Below are 19,185 nucleotides of genomic sequence, written 5' to 3'. Positions count from 1 at the left end.
CAATTTAAAATAAGATATTTAAAATTTAGAACAATAATACTAACATTGTAGCATCAATAATACAAAATTATAATTAAATAGTTAAATAATAAAAAATTAAAATAAATAAAATAATGTATAATTACATACAAACATAACAAATAATAGTAAATTAAATAAATAATCAAATATATAAAAAAAGTATAAACAAAAGGAATCAAGCAAGACTAAGAGAAAAATAAAATTAATTTTTTTAAATCAAAGAAAAAAATTAAAATATATTTTATCTATCCTATTACTTATATATAATATATGACTGTGTCTCAAGTGTTGGTTTAATAGTATTCTTACAGTTAAAAAAAAAAAGAAAATAATAGAAACATAATCTTTTTTATAAAAAAAATGAAGAGCCACTTGTTGAATTATTTTTTTTTTTAATTTACATGAAAAAAAAAACAAAAATTAAAATCTCAAAGAGTAAAAGATAAAAAAAAAATAAAAAGATAAAATAGAAGAATAGAAAATTTCTTTGAATAGATGAGTAGATTGAAAAGATAATAAAATTTATATTTTATTTTTTAAATAAGTTGGGTTATAATATTTTCTTAGCACACAATACAAAAATATTTGAACTTTTTGTTGACGAGCTTCCACTAAATTATTAATGAATTGTATTTATAATTTGAAAAGAAAGCTGATTTTTTTTTTCTGAAAAAGGGACCATATAATATAATTTAGGGAGCTATCTCTATAGAAATTAATTTTTTTATTAACAAATATTAAAGGATTTTTTCTACTATAAAATAAAAAAAATTATTTTTTGAAAAAATTATCTCAACTTTAATTTTTAGGATACAATTTTTTTTTTTTTTTGTATTTGAAGCAAATTCGTCGTACCCTCGCAAACCTCATTACTTTGGTAAGGTTCGCCATACCACAACGAACTCTAAGTTCTAAGTTATTTATAGAGTTCGCCGTAATCTTGGCGAACTTCACATTGAGTTCACCCAAATATAAAAGCCACGGGAGGACCACTTCATTTTTCACGTTTTTATTTCTTTTCAACTCTCTTTATTCTCATCCTTCCTTCTCTTGTCAAGATTATTTCTTTAGAAATTGTTGAAGTCTGTGGTCTCTTCATTTGCTAGTTTTAAATAATTCTGTTGTTTTATTTTCTTTTTTAATTCGATTTGTTGTTATATTTCTTATGTTTCATGTTTTCATTTCACCTTTTTACTCTATTTGCTCTCATCCTCTCTTATTTTATCAAGGTCATTTCTTTGGACATCGTTAAAATTATTTATTTCTTTAGTTCGTCAGTTTCAGATAATTCTATTGTTATGTTTATCTTTTTTGTTTGATTTGTTATTATTTATTATTTGAATATGTTTCTTTAGCAAGTTAATTAGATTAAGTTATTAGTTATGTTAATTAATTTGATTAGCGGATGATACATTTAGTTTCATAACTTTATATGTGTTGTTAGTTTAATATATGTAAAACTATCATGTGGTTATGAATAGATGTTAAGTTAGAAAAAAATATTTTGATTATTATTTCATTTGAACTAATTAGGATTAATTTTGGTAATTCCATTTTTCTGGTTTCTCTTTCATTTGATTATTGCCAAATGTGATTAGTAATTTAATAGAATTAATTTTAACATAAGTTATTTTATTTAGATAATTGTTTACATCCAATTGATTATGTTATTTACATTTATTTTGAACATGTCTGATAAAAATTTAATTAATTTAAAATTATTTTATTTTAATTTATTTTATTAGAGTGTAGTTTTATGGAGTAAAAATTACTAGAGTACCAGGATACTCTTTATAGACTGGATCATGACTATATTGAAGGTAGACTTGACCGAGTGGTATACATTATAACTCATGTTTTTTAGGTTGTGTTTGTTTTTGAGGACATGACAGGATAAGACAAGACACAAAGGACAAAGACATAAAATTTTATGTTCTTGTATTCTGTTTAGTAATAAATTAGAACAAATTATGAAAATTCAATTTATTATTTTTTTATTCAAAAATTTTGAGAAAAATATAATAATAAAAAATATAATTATGAAAAATTAACAAGAATAATGAAAGAAAAAATAAAAATTAAATTGTGTTCCTTATTAGTGTTTCTGTGTCTTTTTTATCAGGATGGACACTAATTCAGTGTCTCTAGACACAATGTCTTTGTTCATGTCTCATCTGTCAAACATAATTTTGTGTCTCTGTGTTTTTGTTTTAATGTCTTGTCTCTGTAAAGAAACGCGGCCTTATTTATGTGAAATTGAATTTGTGTTATTACTTGTTGAGTCTTTTTTATTTTGCTTATTTATTTTATTTAGTAGGCGTCTCAGGTCTTGCGTATTAGAAGAAATTTATTAGGATATCCGTCCGAGCATATTAGGCCACATCTTAGACGAGTAGGATTCGAGCATGTTGCCTACATGGTAGAGTGGGAGCATGACTGGCCATTGCTCTCAGCGTTGATCGATAGATGGCGACTCGAATTTCATACGTTTCACCTGTCATGTGGGGAGATGACTATCACCTTGTATGACATGGCTTATCAGTTGGGACTCGTTATTAATGGAGATCCAGTCAGTGGCTGAATCGGCGGGTTTGAGCAATTCTACCAGGGAACGTCCATTGAAGACCTGTGTCAGCAGCTATTGGGTGTTGTTCTGGGCCCTGATAATAGACAGTCACAGACCAAGTGGACTGTCAAGTTAACTTGGTTTTAGAATACTGTTTGCGGGGAGTTGGAGGAGCACTCGACGGAGGAGCGCCTATTGCATTATACCAAATGATATATTATGCAGATGATCAGGGGCATTCTATTTCTGGATGCCTCTGACTCTCAGGTGCACCGTGCACATTAGGTGAACGTGGTCCTCGACCAATCAAACTGGTAAACATTTATAGTATTAACGTGTTTCGAGTTGAACTATATGGCTTTTATCAACATCTGTGAGAATTCAACGCTAACTTAAAGCTGTGCCTGGACCTTTGAACCCTTTCACGCAAAAAATTTACCCAAATGGAAGTAGGTTGACTTAACAAGAGCTGTGATGGGCAGATTACGAAAATCCTTCATGACAACGTTGATACATTCTGAGATGTTTATTGTTATGTGCCTAAATCAGCGACCTTCATTTGCATATTATGTCCACTGTGAATGAGGCATTTCTTCAAGTCAGTTTGTAATTGCGATATTCTCGCCCCTCAGACGACCAAAATAATGAACAAACTCTTGGTGCGACTTTAAATATGCTACATTAATAAGAACCTTATTCAAGTCCTTGTTTTTGAAGTGAGTCATGGAGTTGGCAGCAATATGTTGTGTACAAAACACCTGAAAGGCATGTGGCGGTTTCCATACATTTTTATGTGTTCAATGCAGCATCAATCGATTTGTGCCTGTTTGAAATCACTAACACGTCTGGTTGGGGTGTAACATGCTGCCTCAGATACGAAAGAAAAAATGACCAAATCTCTTTCGTCTCACTCTTGACAACTGCAAATGCAATAGGCAATATGTTTGAATTACCATCTTGAGCAATAGCCATCAATAACAAGCCTCTGTATTTACCATTCAAGTGAGTGCCATCAATCGAAATAAGTGATTTGCAATGCTTAAAGGTCTCAACATATGGAAAAAAACGTCCAGAACACCCAATGAAATATGCCAGTATCAGCTGAAGCAGGCCAAGGTTGTGTTATAAGATGAACCCAAATACATAAATAACCCTAGATGTTATAATACAAGAGGACTGACTACCTTAAGAATACATAACTAAAGACAATATAATGAATCTTATCAGGTAAGGACATCTACATAGCGAATAATCAACGAGAAAGCTTGATGTATGACTCCTCTCAGTCTTTGTATATCCTACCAATGATTCTCTGCTTTGCAAGTCAAACCTTTCACCTCCTTACACAACCCTTATGCTGATGGTTGGATCTGCTTTAACCCTCGTGCTGAGCAGTCACCTTCGAATCCAACCTTCGATGGTCTTGGCCCACCAATGTTTGCATGCAAGTGTGAGGACCATTGTATCTCCTCACCTCCCATTTTTTCTGCTTTTGACGATAAGATATGTGTATGTTTCATCCACAACTGGACCCAAACTGGGTACACTGTACAACATATTTTAGCTGGTCACTCTCTAGTATTTTATACTCCACAGCTTTCTTGATGCTATATGTCTTAACGGCCAACATGACTTCCGCCTTGTTTTCAAACTCTTGTCCAATCTCAAACTCACTGACAGAATCCTTTTTTGGACCTCCATGACTAAATAAACAATCTAAAGTCATTGCCTCGAGATTTAAAGAGGAAAAGTGATCCGACCAGTCGTATGGTCGAGAAATAATAAGCTGTGTCAGCGCGATTTGTATGTCACTGTAGTAGTTGATCTCTTCCTCCTCCTCCTCACCCACATCAAAAATTTTCGTTGATTCAGCCTCAACGTCTTCACTGTCATTGGGATTAACTTGATGGGGATCCATCATCGGGCCCCTAATTGCAGAACCCTCATGACTTTCAATATCAAGATTACATCATGCCTTCGTTAGAGTGTTCAACATTTAACTCCTCTTGACTACCTTCAGGTGGCATATTTAGGTCAATTATCGTCCTTCTAATATTTCTTCCGACTGCTCTACTTAAAAGGCTATCATCAACAGTATTCGCAGATGATCCTCGTCCACTTAACTCAACTAAGAAAACAAATAATTTCAACAGATGAACATTTGTCCCCGGTTGTGCCACACCCTTATAAGATGTATATCTTTGTCATCACGTAACTGATACCTAAACAGAAAACATAAAATATGCTAAAAAACTAAACTCTAATAAAAATAACAAAAAAAAAAAACAATTACAACATCTATGATATACCTTTTGTAAAACAAAATATTATTCCGAAGGATATCTCTGGTAATTTTTTCACTCTTTTCATGTGTTGTTGGCTAATGAAATACAATATTAAATTTTTTAACGCTGTCAAAGTATGCAATCACTGGTTGAGCAGGCCTAAATACGATAGAACTTTTTTCATCATACACTATTTCACCATCATAATGAATAGATAATAATGAAATTTCAGACATTGTAAAGAGTAAATTAAAAAGGAGAACAATATCAAAAAGAAGAATGAGCTATTAGTATTGAATTTCATCTCAAGAAGCATGGATATTTATGGAGAAATTGAATAGAAGTCCGTTCGGGATACGACAAAATCTATAAATAACTTAAAGTTTATTATAACTTCAAATGCTAAAAAAAATTGTATTCCAAAAATTAAAGTTAAACTATTTTTTTTTGAAAAATAAAGGCTTTTTATTTATAGTAAAAAAAAATCTAAAATTATAATTTGGATAGCCACCTTTTTTTTAAAGAGGCTTCGGCCCTTGGCAAGAATTGCACAGAATTTGGTGTGGGTTTTACAAAAAAATTTCTGTTTTTTTTTGTCTCCATTTTCAAAAGATTTTACTTTTATTTTTCTTTTTAGTGGATAATAAAAATATGGGATAAATACTGTTTTACTTTTTAAGGTTTAGGATCAAAATCAAAATCGTCTTTAATCTTATTTTAGTTTTAAAATCGTTCTTAATATTTTATTTGATATTAAAATTATCCTTTTAATTTTAAATAAATTTTTTTTCTAAATGATAAAAATACCCTTTTTTTCACCATTTCACTTTTTTTGTTCTTCTTCCATTAACAAAACTCAAAACTTCAAATCCTTAAATACAATTAACAAAATCCAATTACAAGAATTAAAAATATCCAAATCCATCTCCAATTACAAAAACCAAAAATCTATAAATTTAATTATAAAAAACAATCAAATACAAGAACAAGAAAAAAAAATTAGAGAGAAACAAAAAATCCAAAAAGAAAAACAACAATTCAAAAATCCAAAAATAAAAGCAAGAACAAAACTAACAATAAAAATTAGAGAATTAGGAATTGTGATGAATAACATCAAAATTTTTAAATTTAACAACAAATTCAAATTTTCTTTTAAACAAAAAAAATGAAACTATATCTTATAAAAAGCATGGAGGTCACCGCTGCTGCTCTTGGAAGTTGCCGCGTCGTCTAAGTGGAGGTCGCTGTTGGCCGCTGCTGCACTTGGAGGTCGCCGCGCCGTCGGGGTGGAGGTCGTCGAGGTGAAAAAGTGTGTGTGGCGATTGTGTGTGAAGAAGAAAAAGAAGAGGAGGAGAAGAACGAGGTGTATGAAGAAGAAGAAGAAGAGAAATATGATCTGTGTATTCTTGCGGTGGAGCGAAGAAGATAGGATTTGGAGTTAGAGAGGAAAGAGAATAGGGTTAGTAGAATAAACATAAAATGGTCAAATAGAACAATTTTAATATTAAATAAAATATTAGGGACAGATTTTAAATTCAAAATAAGGATAGGGATGATTTTGATTTTGATTTTGATCTAAATTTTAGGGATCAAATCAATACTTATCCATAAGGCTATGTTTGTTTGAAGAGAAAATGCAAGGAAAGAAAAAAAAAAGAAAGAAAAGAGGAAAGAAAATGATTATTTTTCATTGTTTGATTGTGAAGAGAAATTAGAGAGAAAAAAAAAGGGATGGAAAAAACTGGTGGAATCCACCGATTTTTTTTTTCTCTCCAATATTAAAAAGAAAATGGAGAAAAAACTTATTTTCTTTCACTACTTTCAATATTATCTCTTCACTTTTTTTAATATATTTTATAATATAAGAGTAAGATTGTCTTTTTATAATATTTTTTTCTTATTTTCTTTTCATCCAAACACATCTAAAAAAAATAAAAATTCACTCAATTTTTTTTCTTTCTTTTCTTTTTTTTCTTTTTTTTTTCTATTTCTTACCTTCTAACTAACCTAAGAATATCTTCTTTGATTTTCTTTCCATTGGATGGCATAACCCCACCTGTACTTTCAACTCTGCTACACCACTCACATAAACCACACTAATCTCTAATTTCGTGCCACTCTGCCTGCACATTCAGCAGGTAATAAAATCCAATATCCATTCTTTATTTTTTATCGTTCTTTTTTTCTCATCTTCTGTATTGCGGTTTTAAACTTCATTTCAACTCTTCCTGTTTGTTAAAGAACCTTCTTAATGCGGAATGAGAAAGAGAGAGAGAGAGTAATTGATTGTAAGTTTCTTGAGAGAAAAAAAAGATATTCAGATTTCTTGCAATCTAATTTGACGTTCGATTTCTCAAATTTTATGAATTTTTCAGTTATGATCTTCTCTGAATTGAAATCGTAGGAGTGGCAACGGTTCTTGTTCTATATTGAAGTGATTCGAAATTCACATTGAGGAACAGCATTTAGAGGAGAATAATGAAGAAACCTGAAAACGATGATACAGTTTCTGCAACTGGCAGAAGAAATGATAATCAATCTGCAAATTCCAACATGAAGAAAGGATCGTTTCAATCAAACAGCGTCAAGGTATTAAGCTTAATTATGCAAATTGATTATCTTGAAGTGCTGCCATTTTAGTGCTTTTTGGAGTTTTGATTCATGTTGTGTTGTGGCTTAGTTGGATCTATATCAAAGAACCTTCAATATATATGGTTGATTGAGCCTTAGGTATGGAAAAATTTGGTGTCCGGAGAGGCATGCCAACTGAAGAGGATACCGATGGTTCCGACGAAGAAAATAGTTGCCTATCATTGCAAGATTCACATTTTAATTTCTAAGGTGTAACACTAGTTTTCTTTATAGATGGTGATTCTTTCTTGCTTTTGGAGATGTTTACTTGCTAGTAAGGATTTATGTTCTTATCGCTCAAAATCTAGTTTACATCCACTTCATAAGAAGCTATTACTGATCAAAATTGATTATCTTTTGGCATGTAATATGGTAGGGGAATCGTTCTGATGGCAAGACTCAAATGAATAACATTGTTAAGATTTTAAATTCCAGCAGCCAACCCAGCTGCGCGTTCTGCATTGATAAAAGAAGTTGCCGTGTGGTACGCTCGAAAACAAAGGTAATGAATTTTCTGATAGAGAGAGGAAAATCTCAGGAAGCTATTCCCATGTTTGAAAATCTGATTGTAGAAGGGCACCAACCATCTCTAGTAACGTACACAACCCTTTTAAATGCCTTGACCAATCAAAAGTGCTTCAAGCCTATACATTCTATCGTCTCACAAGTGGAAGCAAAACACATGAAGCCCGACCCGGTATTTTATAATGCACTTATAAATGCATTTGCTGAATCCGGTAACATGGATGATGCCATGAAAACTGTCCAAAAGATGAAAGAGAGTGGACTAAGACCAACCACTAGCACTTATAACACATTGATAAAAGGGTATGGTATTATAGGTAAGCCTGATGAATCGACGAAGTTGCTAGATCTGATGTTGGAAGATGCAAGGTTGAAACCAAATCTCAACACATATAACATGCTTATCAGAGCAAGGTGTAAGCTGGAGAATATATCAGAGGCCTGGAATGTGATAAATAAGATGACTTGTTCGGGAATGCAACCAGATGTTGTTACTTTCAATACTATAGCAACAGCTTATGCTAACACAGGACAGACTGCTCAGGCCGAAGCGATGATTTTAGAGATGCAGAGGTATGGTTTGGAACCAAACGAGAGAACTTGCACAATCATCATAACCGGATACTGTAGAGAAGGCAAAGTAAAGGAAGCTCTTAGGATTATGTATAAGATGAAGGATCTGGGCCTGCAGCCAAATCTTATTGAATTCAACTCCCTGATTAATGGCTTTGCGGGTGTGATGGATAGAGATGGTGTTGATGAGGTACGTTTGAACTTGTGGTTGTGGTCTGAAATTTCTTTCTTGACGAAAAATTGCTTTGAACCTGTCTATGATAAATGATACTGTAGACACATTCCGTATAGAACCAACTTGCATACTCTCTTGATTTTATAATAAAAATAATATAGAGTAAAGCAAGAAGTTATGTTAGAAGACAATTAGCAATTGGCAATGATGTTTAAGTTAAGCAATTGGGCGGGGTGGATCAAAGTTCTACATAAGGGAAAGATGAAACAACCTCTATAAGTTATTTTCTTTGTGCTGTGTACATCCAAGTTATTTTCTTCTAAAGAGAAATTAACAATTTGGATGTATTGGGCATCTGTATCTGAAACATTTTGTTCTGAATCAGTTGTTTGCCTTTAAGCAATTAAGACGTCTAACTAACTAATTCAGTTAACGAGGGAAGAATAATGAAGCTCTCACTTTTATTTTGCTTGGCATGGTGGATTGACTCTTAATTTCTTATACATATGCGTTCATCTTGTAACACATTCTGAATATCCATTGACAGGTTTTAAAGTTGATGGAGGAATTTCATGTTCGGCCAGATGTGGTTACATATAGTACAGTAATGAATGTATGGAGCCAAGCTGGATTCTTAGAGAAATGCAAACAAGTTTACGATGACATGTTGAAATCTGGTATAAAACCAGATATACATGCTTATAGTATTCTTGCTAAAGCTTATGTTCGAGCGCAAGAAGCAGGAAAGGCAGAAGAACTGCTGAATGCGATGGTCGAATCAGGCATCCAACCAAATGTTGTTTTGTTAACAACTATCATAAGTGGATGGTGCAGTTCTAAAAGAATGGACAATGCTGTCAGAGTCTTTGACAAGATGCGTGAGTTCGGTATTTCGCCAAATCTTAAGACCTTTGAGACGCTTATCTCAGGGTATGCTGAAGCAAAACAGCCATGGAATGCAGAAGGAATGCTCCAAATAATGGAAGATTTTCACATTCCACCCAAGAAATCCACAATCATGCTTGTTGCCGATGCTTGGCGAATGGCTGGATTAAGAGAAGAGGAAAATAGGTTGCTAAGTACCATAAAAAGACTGAAAACCAAGAAGATGCCGAATTCGACAGAGGAAGATGACAATATACCAGTTGAAAGCTTGGATAAAATTTACGAAAAGCCATTTACTAGTGTTCCCTTCTGTGGTCTCTTACAGATCCCATCTATAGGTTTCAATGATCATAAAGCTTCGGCTTTCGCGACTAGAAGGAACCGAAGGCTTCTTAGAGATGGTGAATTGGAGACTTCACTTCTCACAGCAAGGTTTAAGCGTCATTCTCAAATGTATAGATTGGGAGAAGGATTTTCCATCATGTGCCAAAAGCAGTTTCAATGTCAACATGGTACATACCAACTTGCAAATTCATGTACAGCAGTATTCTACTAAAAGAATTGGTGAGGTTCAGGGTGAACATTTTTTCTTTTTTTTCTTCCTTTTTTTTTTTAAATTTTCAATGTAATTACATTCTTACGCTCACGCAGCAAAAGTTGTGTTGTTAAACAAACTACCTCATCACAATTGCTTGTTTTTCATTCTTCAACTTTAATTCTTTAGGTTCTACTATAGTCAATTGCATTTGATTCTCCCTTATCCAATATTAAGTGTGTGAGAGAGAGAGGAATGGGTACTGAGCAAAGATTTTCACACTACTTTTTTTTATAGCTTTTATTACACAATGTAATGAAAATGGAATACGGAGAAAAATTTTGCTACAGAAAATGAACATGTTTTGTTTTTTAAAAATACAATTTTCTTTTCTTAACCTAGGAAAAGAAATGCCCCTATCAACAATTGTGAATTACTAAAAAGAATGTAAAAATGCAATGTTCAAGTTTTTGGCTCATTAGAATAACACACGGATGGATCAACATTTCATTTTATGTATGTAAGGGCGTTCGAATAAAGTATTCGTCAATTTCAAGGAATTTAAATTAGAATGAAATTCAATTAATTAGTTCACCTCAATTCACTTTATTTTTATTTCATTTCGATAAAATAATTATGTTATGTTCCTTCATTTACAGCATTTCCGTTTGGATAATGATCTTATATTTTCTCCTAGGGCAGCTAGCACTAGACAACACCTTTACAATTAATACATTCCTGTTACATAGATGATAAATATCCAACAGCCACAGAAGTAGTAAACAAAACCTAGACTCTGACTTGAAATATTAGCTGAGCAAAGTCACATTTGTAGTTTGGCCAGTTTTGTTGTGCAAAGTATATTATGGTTCTGAGGGATCAGCAGGGACTTTGCTTAGGAGCCAAACCAAGAGAACACCAACAAGAGCACCAGAAAGATGAGCAATATGATTGACATTCTGCAATGCGTAGCCTCCGCGAAAGGTTCCTGATAATGAAGTTGAAGCTTGGGCTGCTTCCATCACCTAAAACAGTCACAGATAACAGATCTATACTCAAACATGGATTAATTCATTAGGGAGAAATCTATGAGATACAACTTTTATCTTTTCAAAAAATTAATATTCAAATGATCATTAAAGAACATGGAGGATATCATAGTACACTGGAAGCATCTCTACAAATTATGATAATGGACACACATAGCCTCATGCAATAATTACTTGAATTGTATGTTCACTATATTGACATTTTGAGAGGACGAAAACAGTCTAAATCGATAACGATTTGCAGTTATTTTACACAATAAGAGGGGGAAAATATGTCCATGCTCACCTTCTCTATAACAAACTGACCCAAAATTAGAACTTCAAGGATCTTCCTCCAATCCCAGGACATCTACATCCAGATATAAGTTATAATAAATGTAAGAACATGGAAGGATGATTAGAGACTAACAAATGAACAAATAAATTGGAACACAATTCCAGGTACCTTTACGAGGACGCTGATAGTAAACAACCCGAAAACAGCACCAGAAGCTCCAACAGAAACTGTATTTCTTGGTAAAACCAACCATGAAACAAGGTTTGCTCCAACACCAGTAAGAATGTAAGAAAGCCACAAAGCAAAGTTCCCTTCCTCTTCTTCAACAAGTTTTCCTGTTGCAAGAACAATAAGATGAAAACTGCTCAAGCAATCTTACAATTCACTTGATCAAAAGAAGAAAATCCACCTTACCGAAAATGTACAAGAAGAAAAGGTTGCTAGAAAGATGCTTCCTGGAAGAGTTAAAAACAGTAGTAAGATTGTAAAATGAGGTAAATGACAAAGTAACACATCAGAATACAAAAAAAAAAAAAATACTTTATCCTATGAAAATTTAACTACAAACAATTTTTGTCTTAAAAAGAAAAAAAGAAATTAGAGAGGACTGACCAATTAGCATGGCAAAATGTTGCTGTGACAAATTGGTACCAAGCAGGCCAGTTGTGGTACAGGTACAGAGATTTGATGCCATTAACCTAGTTGAGATCATTCATATTAAACAATAGAAACTAATACAAATTATGAAAGATGATATCAGCAACTGCATACATGCTTTCATTAACTTATTGAAGGATTATACTTATATATAATAATGAGATGGCTACATATCTGGTGTGCTACAAGGGAAAACTATAGTGCCCATTTTTTTACAGGGACAAAATTGGGAGTTAACTAAAACATAACTTTACACCTTGATCTAACAATGCCGAACTCAGCATTCTGGACAAATCTAATTATAAGTTGAATCTGAATTCATGAATTCCACTCTTTTTTTTTTCAAAATAATTCCTCCAAAAAGTAAACTTTTCTACTTAATTCTATCAAATTTAAAGTACTTTTCCTATAAGAGTATAAGTTAAACCAAACAGAAACTAAGACAAAACGAGGCAGACCTGAAAGAAATGGTCAGCAACGAATATGCCAATGTTGAGTAGTATGATCCAGAATATTCCATTGACTCGCTTCTCGGGTTTCTTGATTCGCTCCGGTTTCCCAATCTCAAGCTGCGAAATCATGTCTAGAAGAACAGAGTATATTTCAAGTTTTAAAAAATGTTGCAGCACAAGTGTTTGAGAAAATGCCCCAAAGGGAAGTTGAGAGTAAAACAACAAGAAAGGGTATACCTGATTTTTGCGTGGTGCATGGTGTCCGAAAACGGGAAGGGAGGATGTGAGTGAGAGTAGGAGGGTGGGAAGGAGAGAGACGAAGAGGTGTGAGAGTGAGAGAGGGTTTGGCGTTGAAGGCGGGAAAGGGAGGGAGAGAGAAGAAGGATGGGGTGTGTGTGAATCTGCATGAGTGTAACTTCAAAGGCTCAAGTGCAGTTGCAAAGGCCTGAGACATTTGCTTTTCTGCTCTGCTTGCGCTTTCAAATCAAACTTGTTTTCTGCGCTTAACAAAATTAACAAAGCGGTTTATAATTGTTCTTTCCACTAGGATAGCTATTGATTTTTTGAGACAATACGGTACAACCAACCAGATGCAGTCAACTAATAAATTTGTTTTTTAGAAATTTTGTTTGAGAGGATATAAATTCAAATTATTACGAAAAATATGTAAATTTTAAATTAAAAAAATATTTGATACTAAATAATAATAAATATATAAAATTATTGTAAAATTATTTAAAAAAAAAGAGGAAGAGAAAAGACGGAGTAAGAGGGAGATAAGCCTCAATGTAGTCCCTGAAGTTGCACTCGAGTCTCAAAGTAGTTCCTGAACTTAAAAGTTCCTCAAAGTCATCCCCGAACTTGCACTCCGGGACTCAAAGTTGTCCTTCCGGCAATTTATGGACAGGTGGCGCAATCGGAAAGCTTAGCTAGCAGCGTCGTTGACACGTGTGACTCACAACGGCTAGCTGATGTGGCAGAGTAAAGTCTTCCGACTCAATTTGGTCCCTCAGGTGAAGTTAAAACCCTAATCCCCAAATTTGAAGGCCACATTGTTCACTCTGCTCTCTTCTCGTCGGTGCTGTGTTCTTCTCTTCTCCCTTTCTGAAACCCGTCGGTTATGGCTAGCACGAGCAATGCAGCTAGGAGCTCGAACAACCCACGATCATTTGGAAGCATCATGAGGAGAATGAACAGAAACAGAGAAGCTCGTTTGTCAGAATGGTGTGCATGCAGGTCGAGACCAGTGCTGCGGTGGTCAGGGACGGATTCTAATCCAGGGAGACCGTTCCTGGGTTGCCCAAACTACAATGTAAGTATTGTTGTTGTTGATTGCTGTATTTATGGATATAAATTTTGCTGATTGAATTTTCTTTGATGTGCAGACAGTGGGTAAGAAATGGTGTGGATTATTTTTGTGGGTTGATAAAGTTTTGGAAAATGACATGCCATGTGATGATAGAACAAGACATTCAGTTGATGATGAGGAATGGAAGATGAAGATGGCTTGAAAATTTGGTAAATTAGAAGCTGAAATTAGGGTTATAAAAATGGGGAGAATTTTGATGTTTGTGTTCATGCTGCTGATTGTAATTGGTATTCTTGTATTAAAGCTGGATAGACAGGAGGGTCAACTGTATCTAGCAAAAAATAAATGATATGCATGTTATATGCATTCCTTGTTCATGTAGTTGTTCCTATCCTTTTGTTTGAAAGAAATGGAAATTAAGGTGTTTGATTATATGCATACTTCTTTTCCTGGACTTCTTTTCAATGAAATATAAATGGACAGCACTTGAACTAGTCTTAAATTTGTAACAGAGGATAATATATAAACAAAAGGCTGAGAAAACTTAATTGAATAAAATCATAATTCATAATTCATATTCATATTGGTGATGTTTGATTCAAAAAAGGCATTATAGAGCCAAAACACCAGCAAAATAGATACAAAAAAATAGCCTGCTTTTTCTAAAATCCCCAACACTGGGACAATGTTTTAGGCATTGTAAATAACATCAGCAAAATAGATACAAAAAGACAGCCTGCTTTCCCTAAACATAATCATCCTAATCTTCATTTTTTGTGTCTGGGTGCCTTGAATCCAAGATTCAGCACAAACTTCATGAAATTTGCAAGCCTTGTAGCAGTTCCCTGTGTTGCACCTTGCATAGGGTTAGGTGGGGGGATTCCTTGATGTATGACAACTTCCTAGTGGGGTAGCAGCAGGTGGGGTGGTTACTGGTGGATTGCTACTTCCTGAAGCTGATTTTTCACAATCCTTGGCTAACTTTCTTTTTAGAGGGAGCTTTGGCGGCCTAACAGGTGAGGATAGAACCTATCAGCCAAAAAAAAATGTAACATAGTTAGTAAACTAGGTAAGGATGTGAGTATGATAAATTTAAAATCATATAAGCTCGTGAACCTGTTGAGAGTCATCAGTTGCTTCCAAGGGTGGTTGACTTTGGTCAAGATTGATTTCGGTTGGGACTTCTGGGACAGGGGTAGCGGAGTCATTCTGACCTTCACCACCATTAGCAGCAGTGGGTTGTGCAGCGGCAGCCTCTGCAGCAGCAGCTTCTGCAGCTGCAGCAGCCTCTTCGGCAGCAGCCCTCTTTAGACAGTTCCTTCTGGTGTGTGCTGCTTCGCCACAACAACGACATCGACCTTTTTTATATATTATTTTCATCTTTGTCTTCAACTTCTTACTCTCACTTGGCTCCTCATCTGCATATTTTCTTCTTTTTTTCTTAAGTGGTCCGGGCTTGTTTCTAAATTTTGGGGCTTGTGGTCTGTTATATGGTGACTTTTCCCATAGTGCTTGACTTGGAATTGGATTGATATGGAAGGCATATGTGTTATTATATGCTTCCATGGTCAACCACGGATGACAGTAGTCCTCCGGTCTCTTACCAGCCCTTGCCAGTGCAGCACACGCATGCACACATGGCATCCCTAAACAGCATTCACACAACAATGAAGACAACAATAGTAAGTCTACAACAAAGGTTGATAATGATAATAAGACTAAGACAATGAATTTAAAAAAACATTACCACTCAATTACCAGAAACCACATGTGCAGAGCCTCTTTCCCAAGTCCACAACCATGTTGGTCGGCCAACCATGTACTTCTAACTTCTCATAATCTGCGTCACCAGACCACATCGGGACCCAATTTTTTTATTCCTTCCGTATCTTTTCTAACCTGCTGCGCTGTATAGGAGGTAGAACTCCAGTGTTCGAATTCAGCTTCACCTTGTTCCTAGCTATCGACCTCATTGCATACATTCTGACTTCTTCCAAGAGTGTGATAATAGGCTTAGCTCTAGCATCTTTGATCCTGGAGTTGAAGACTTCACAGGCATTGTTGCAGATGTTATCTATTTTAGGTGCATTACTGAAGAATGCCCGGTTCCAAGAGTCTCTAGGCCACTTGTTCAAATACTCCCAGACTTCCTTATTAACCCTTTCAATCTTTTTGATGATATCAAGGAAGCCATCTTGGCTAGTACACCTTGCACAATCCCAGAGTAGCGCTCTAAGCTGGAGATCCTTCCATTGCTTGTTGAAGTTCTTCCACAGATGCCAAACACAGAATCTGTAATGGACATCTGGAAAAACCTCCTTAACTGCATTTATAAGGCCCTGTTTCAGATACCAAAGTAGGGGTCAGATAGTTGTTATCGGGCAGCAAATTTGTCCCTACAGTTATATAAGTGACATCAATATAGTCCCTAGACTTGTTCAAGTGACATCAAACTAGTCCCTACACAGCACTATTACAGAACATTATGCAGAACAGGATAAATGAGTAACAACAGATTGACAGAACATTATGCAGCATATAATCAGTCCAGGGGTTAATTTTGCATATATAGACAGCAGCCCAGTGTATTAACATCATATAGATAACTACAATAGATAGGTTGACACTAAATAACTTAGAATTCTTAAGTCACAACTACTTCATAAATAAGTCACAATAGATTAATTCAGCAACTATAGACAGCAGCCATGTGTATAATCATCATGTTGAAACACACCCAATAGGTAACTAATAAGTAACAACCAGTGACTTGTTATAACTAAGAACTATTAAGTCACAACCAGTGTATAAACATCATTTTAAGTCACAATAGATTAATTCAGCATATATAATCAGCAGCCTAGTGTATACACATCATTTTAAGTGACAACCTATAAATATTGCATACCTTCTGCATATCTGAGATAAAACAGAGCTTGTTCTTCTTATAATCCCCCAGGTCTTGATGAAGTAATTCCAAGAATCATCTCCAGTTTTCAGTGTTCTCAATAGGGACAATTGCATAGGCAATAACATATATATGATTGTTTGTATCTTGGCCAATTGCAGACAATATCTGACCACCATGCCGGGTCTTCAGAAAAGCCCCATCCAAGCCAATGAGGGGTCTGCAACCAGCCAGAAATCCTTTTTTACATCCCTCCAAACAAACATACATCTTCTCGAAAATTGGATCATCATCAGGGTTGGGCTGAGGTATAACCCCAACTGTGACAGTGGATCCTGGATTGCTCTTCAGCAGTGTCAGCCCATAATCTCTCACCATGCCATATTGGGCAGCTGCATCACCGTACACAACAGATCTAGCATCTCCTAAGGCCCTGGTCAGTGAAGACTTGTTTAGTTCCAGATTACATTTAGTCTTAAAATATTGTGCAGCCTCGGAGTGTCTCAGATTCGGATATTTTCTTAGTTTCTTCACCAATTTGTAGGCTAGCCACTTCCTATTAGCTAGTCTATTTTTTGTCTCTCTTGCACAGGTGTGGTCATCCATGAATGTCTTGATCTGCCAGCAGTTGTTCTCAGTATTGTTAGAGGCATACACAAGCCAGCCACAGCTCGCATCCTTACACACAGCTCTCATCCTCACGTTATCGTTCTTCTTAAACCAAATCCTTCTACCCTCTTGTATGCAATACTCACGCACAGCCTCTTTGAACTCCATTTTTGTAGTGAAAGTCATTCCAACCTTTAGCCTAAGCTCTCCAAACCTCCCTCCTTCTCTAAATGCAGGGAATACGTCATCTGAATCAACTTCCTCCAACTCATCCTCAGAGTTTGAAGGAGTCTTCATTTCTTCTGAGTGCCATGAGTCTCCACCATCAAAATCATTATAAGGATCATCCTACACATCATGATAAGGAGCAACTGATGATCCAAACTTAAAAATCGATCCAAAAATGATTTCATCATCCTCAGAATCTGAGTCTGCACAAACAGGACCATCTTCTTCAACTATAACAGACTTCTTTCCTTTTGTAAGTTTCTTCCCTGGCCTACTTCTCAATTTCACATTACTCTTTCCTGCTGATCTATCCGAAGGCAAGTCTTCTTCACTGGACACTTCATCACCACCAGGCCTATATGCTTCATCCTCTGCACTATCGTCACTGTCATGACTGTCTGAGGATCCCTCTGAACTAGACAAAGCAACAAAGGCTGTCTTGGGCTGTTTTCCTTTACCAATTGTTCTTGTAATATTTCCAGTAGCAGCAGCTCTTGTCAGTGGCCTCCTTCCACATGCTGCTGCTGCTGTTTTTACATTCTTACAGCCTCTCTTTGTTTTAGCCTTCTTGGTTTCTTTTCCTTTGGACCAAGGTTTCGGAATTGCTGTGGGTTGGGGCATTTTTTTTGTGGGATTTTGGGCTTGCTTTTACTGGGTTGGGCCATTGTTTTTGGTGGTGGATTGGGCTTAGGTCCAAGACTTGCAGTGGGTTGGGGGAAAATTTTTTCTGCTTTGTCTCGGTTACCAGCAGCCAATGAGGTAGGTGGCTCCTTTGGTTTTGTGGATTCAGTAGTATTCTTTGGTTCAGAAGTTGGATTGCATGGTGTTGTGCTGGGAATTGGTTCAGCTGTGGCATTGGTGGTGGGTTTTGGGGTGGGGATAATGGTTGGTATCAGCATCAGCTCCTTGCCAGAAACCACTAGTTTTACTTCCTCAATATACACTGGCTCAGATACTCCATGTTCGTAGTACACATGAATAACCCCCTTGTTCTGCTGAGCCAGGTAACACATCTCCATCAGCTCATTATCATCTGCTATTGCTCTTAAACCAGTTTGCATAGGCCAATTAGGCACCAACCACCAAGTTTGGCTAACCTTGTCATACCCAATTTTGTTGTGATAGTCTCGGATGAAGAATACATCCAGCGTGTCTGTATCAATATCCAGCAACTCACAAGTCTCTCCACCGTTGTAAGACATACTCCTATCAGCCCCTGTGATAAACGACCCTCCATGGTGAAATATAATGGTAATTAACGGATCACCCATCTGCCAATATTTACAAAAAAAAAATTAATTGATCACACCCATTGTTTGAAATCAAACATCACTGCTAGTAATAGATTAAGAATCTGAAAGTAAAGAATAATCAATTATTGTCCACTAATAAGAAATGAATAAACATTACTGATGTCATACCAAGAAATCACATCTAGCTATGCAGAGAAAGTGTGAAATCAAGAACATTATTTTGGTTTAACTAAAGATAGCAGTTCTC

The 19,185-nt window shown here is 35.3% G+C and overlaps 2 protein-coding genes across 20 annotated transcripts; one reads left to right on the top strand and one right to left on the bottom strand.

Annotated features, from left to right (window-relative positions):
- Positions 1–6,782: 6,782 nt before the first annotated feature.
- LOC112755440 (uncharacterized) lies at positions 6,783–10,426 on the top strand. Of its 19 annotated transcripts, none has more exons than XM_072221383.1 (5): positions 6,783–7,010; positions 7,248–7,461; positions 7,603–7,777; positions 7,880–8,791; positions 9,324–10,426. In XM_072221383.1, exons 4-5 carry the CDS (start codon positions 7,907–7,909, stop codon positions 10,215–10,217), a joined length of 1,779 nt encoding a protein of 592 aa, XP_072077484.1. In that variant the 5' UTR covers positions 6,783–7,010; positions 7,248–7,461; positions 7,603–7,777; positions 7,880–7,906; the 3' UTR covers positions 10,218–10,426. The 19 variants fall into 19 exon arrangements, with proteins under 19 accessions (XP_072077484.1, XP_025659316.1, XP_072077479.1 ...); XM_025803531.2 differs by having other exon boundaries at positions 6,883–7,010; positions 7,277–7,461; positions 7,603–7,713; XM_025803532.2 differs by having other exon boundaries at positions 6,888–7,010; positions 7,603–7,713.
- Positions 10,427–10,782: 356 nt separating this feature from the next.
- LOC112755441 (rhomboid-like protein 11, chloroplastic) lies at positions 10,783–13,214 on the bottom strand. Its single transcript, XM_029293761.2, has 7 exons — positions 12,869–13,214; positions 12,638–12,762; positions 12,135–12,220; positions 11,937–11,977; positions 11,691–11,857; positions 11,532–11,594; positions 10,783–11,221 (listed from the first exon to the last, which is right to left on the bottom strand). The coding sequence occupies exons 1-7, from the start codon at positions 13,083–13,085 to the stop codon at positions 11,060–11,062; spliced, it is 861 nt and encodes a 286-aa protein (XP_029149594.1). The 5' UTR covers positions 13,086–13,214; the 3' UTR covers positions 10,783–11,059.
- Positions 13,215–19,185: the final 5,971 nt, after the last annotated feature.

The sequence above is a fragment of the Arachis hypogaea genome, chromosome 16 (genome assembly GCF_003086295.3).
Source record: "Arachis hypogaea cultivar Tifrunner chromosome 16, arahy.Tifrunner.gnm2.J5K5, whole genome shotgun sequence".
Lineage (NCBI taxonomy): Eukaryota > Viridiplantae > Streptophyta > Magnoliopsida > Fabales > Fabaceae > Arachis > Arachis hypogaea.
Note: the sequence above shows the minus strand (reverse complement) of the source record. Positions and strands in the feature narration are given on the sequence as shown.

What these genes read in the sequence shown, in the direction of transcription:
- LOC112755440 (XM_025803531.2), top strand. Translation starts at nt 7,351, where the DNA reads ATGAAGAAACCTGAAAACGATGATACAGTTTCTGCAACTGGCAGAAGA. An exon ending in TTCACATTTTAATTTCTAAG is followed by an intron (nt 7,714 to 7,879) that starts GTGTAACACTAG and finishes GTAATATGGTAG; the next exon opens with GGGAATCGTTCTGATGGCAA. An exon ending in ATAGAGATGGTGTTGATGAG is followed by an intron (nt 8,792 to 9,323) that starts GTACGTTTGAAC and finishes ATCCATTGACAG; the next exon opens with GTTTTAAAGTTGATGGAGGA.
- LOC112755441 (XM_029293761.2), bottom strand. Translation starts at nt 13,085, where the DNA reads ATGTCTCAGGCCTTTGCAACTGCACTTGAGCCTTTGAAGTTACACTCA. An exon ending in TTGCTGACCATTTCTTTCAG is followed by an intron (nt 12,221 to 12,637) that starts GTCTGCCTCGTT and finishes GATCTCAACTAG; the next exon opens with GTTAATGGCATCAAATCTCT. An exon ending in CTATCAGCGTCCTCGTAAAG is followed by an intron (nt 11,595 to 11,690) that starts GTACCTGGAATT and finishes ATCTGGATGTAG; the next exon opens with ATGTCCTGGGATTGGAGGAA.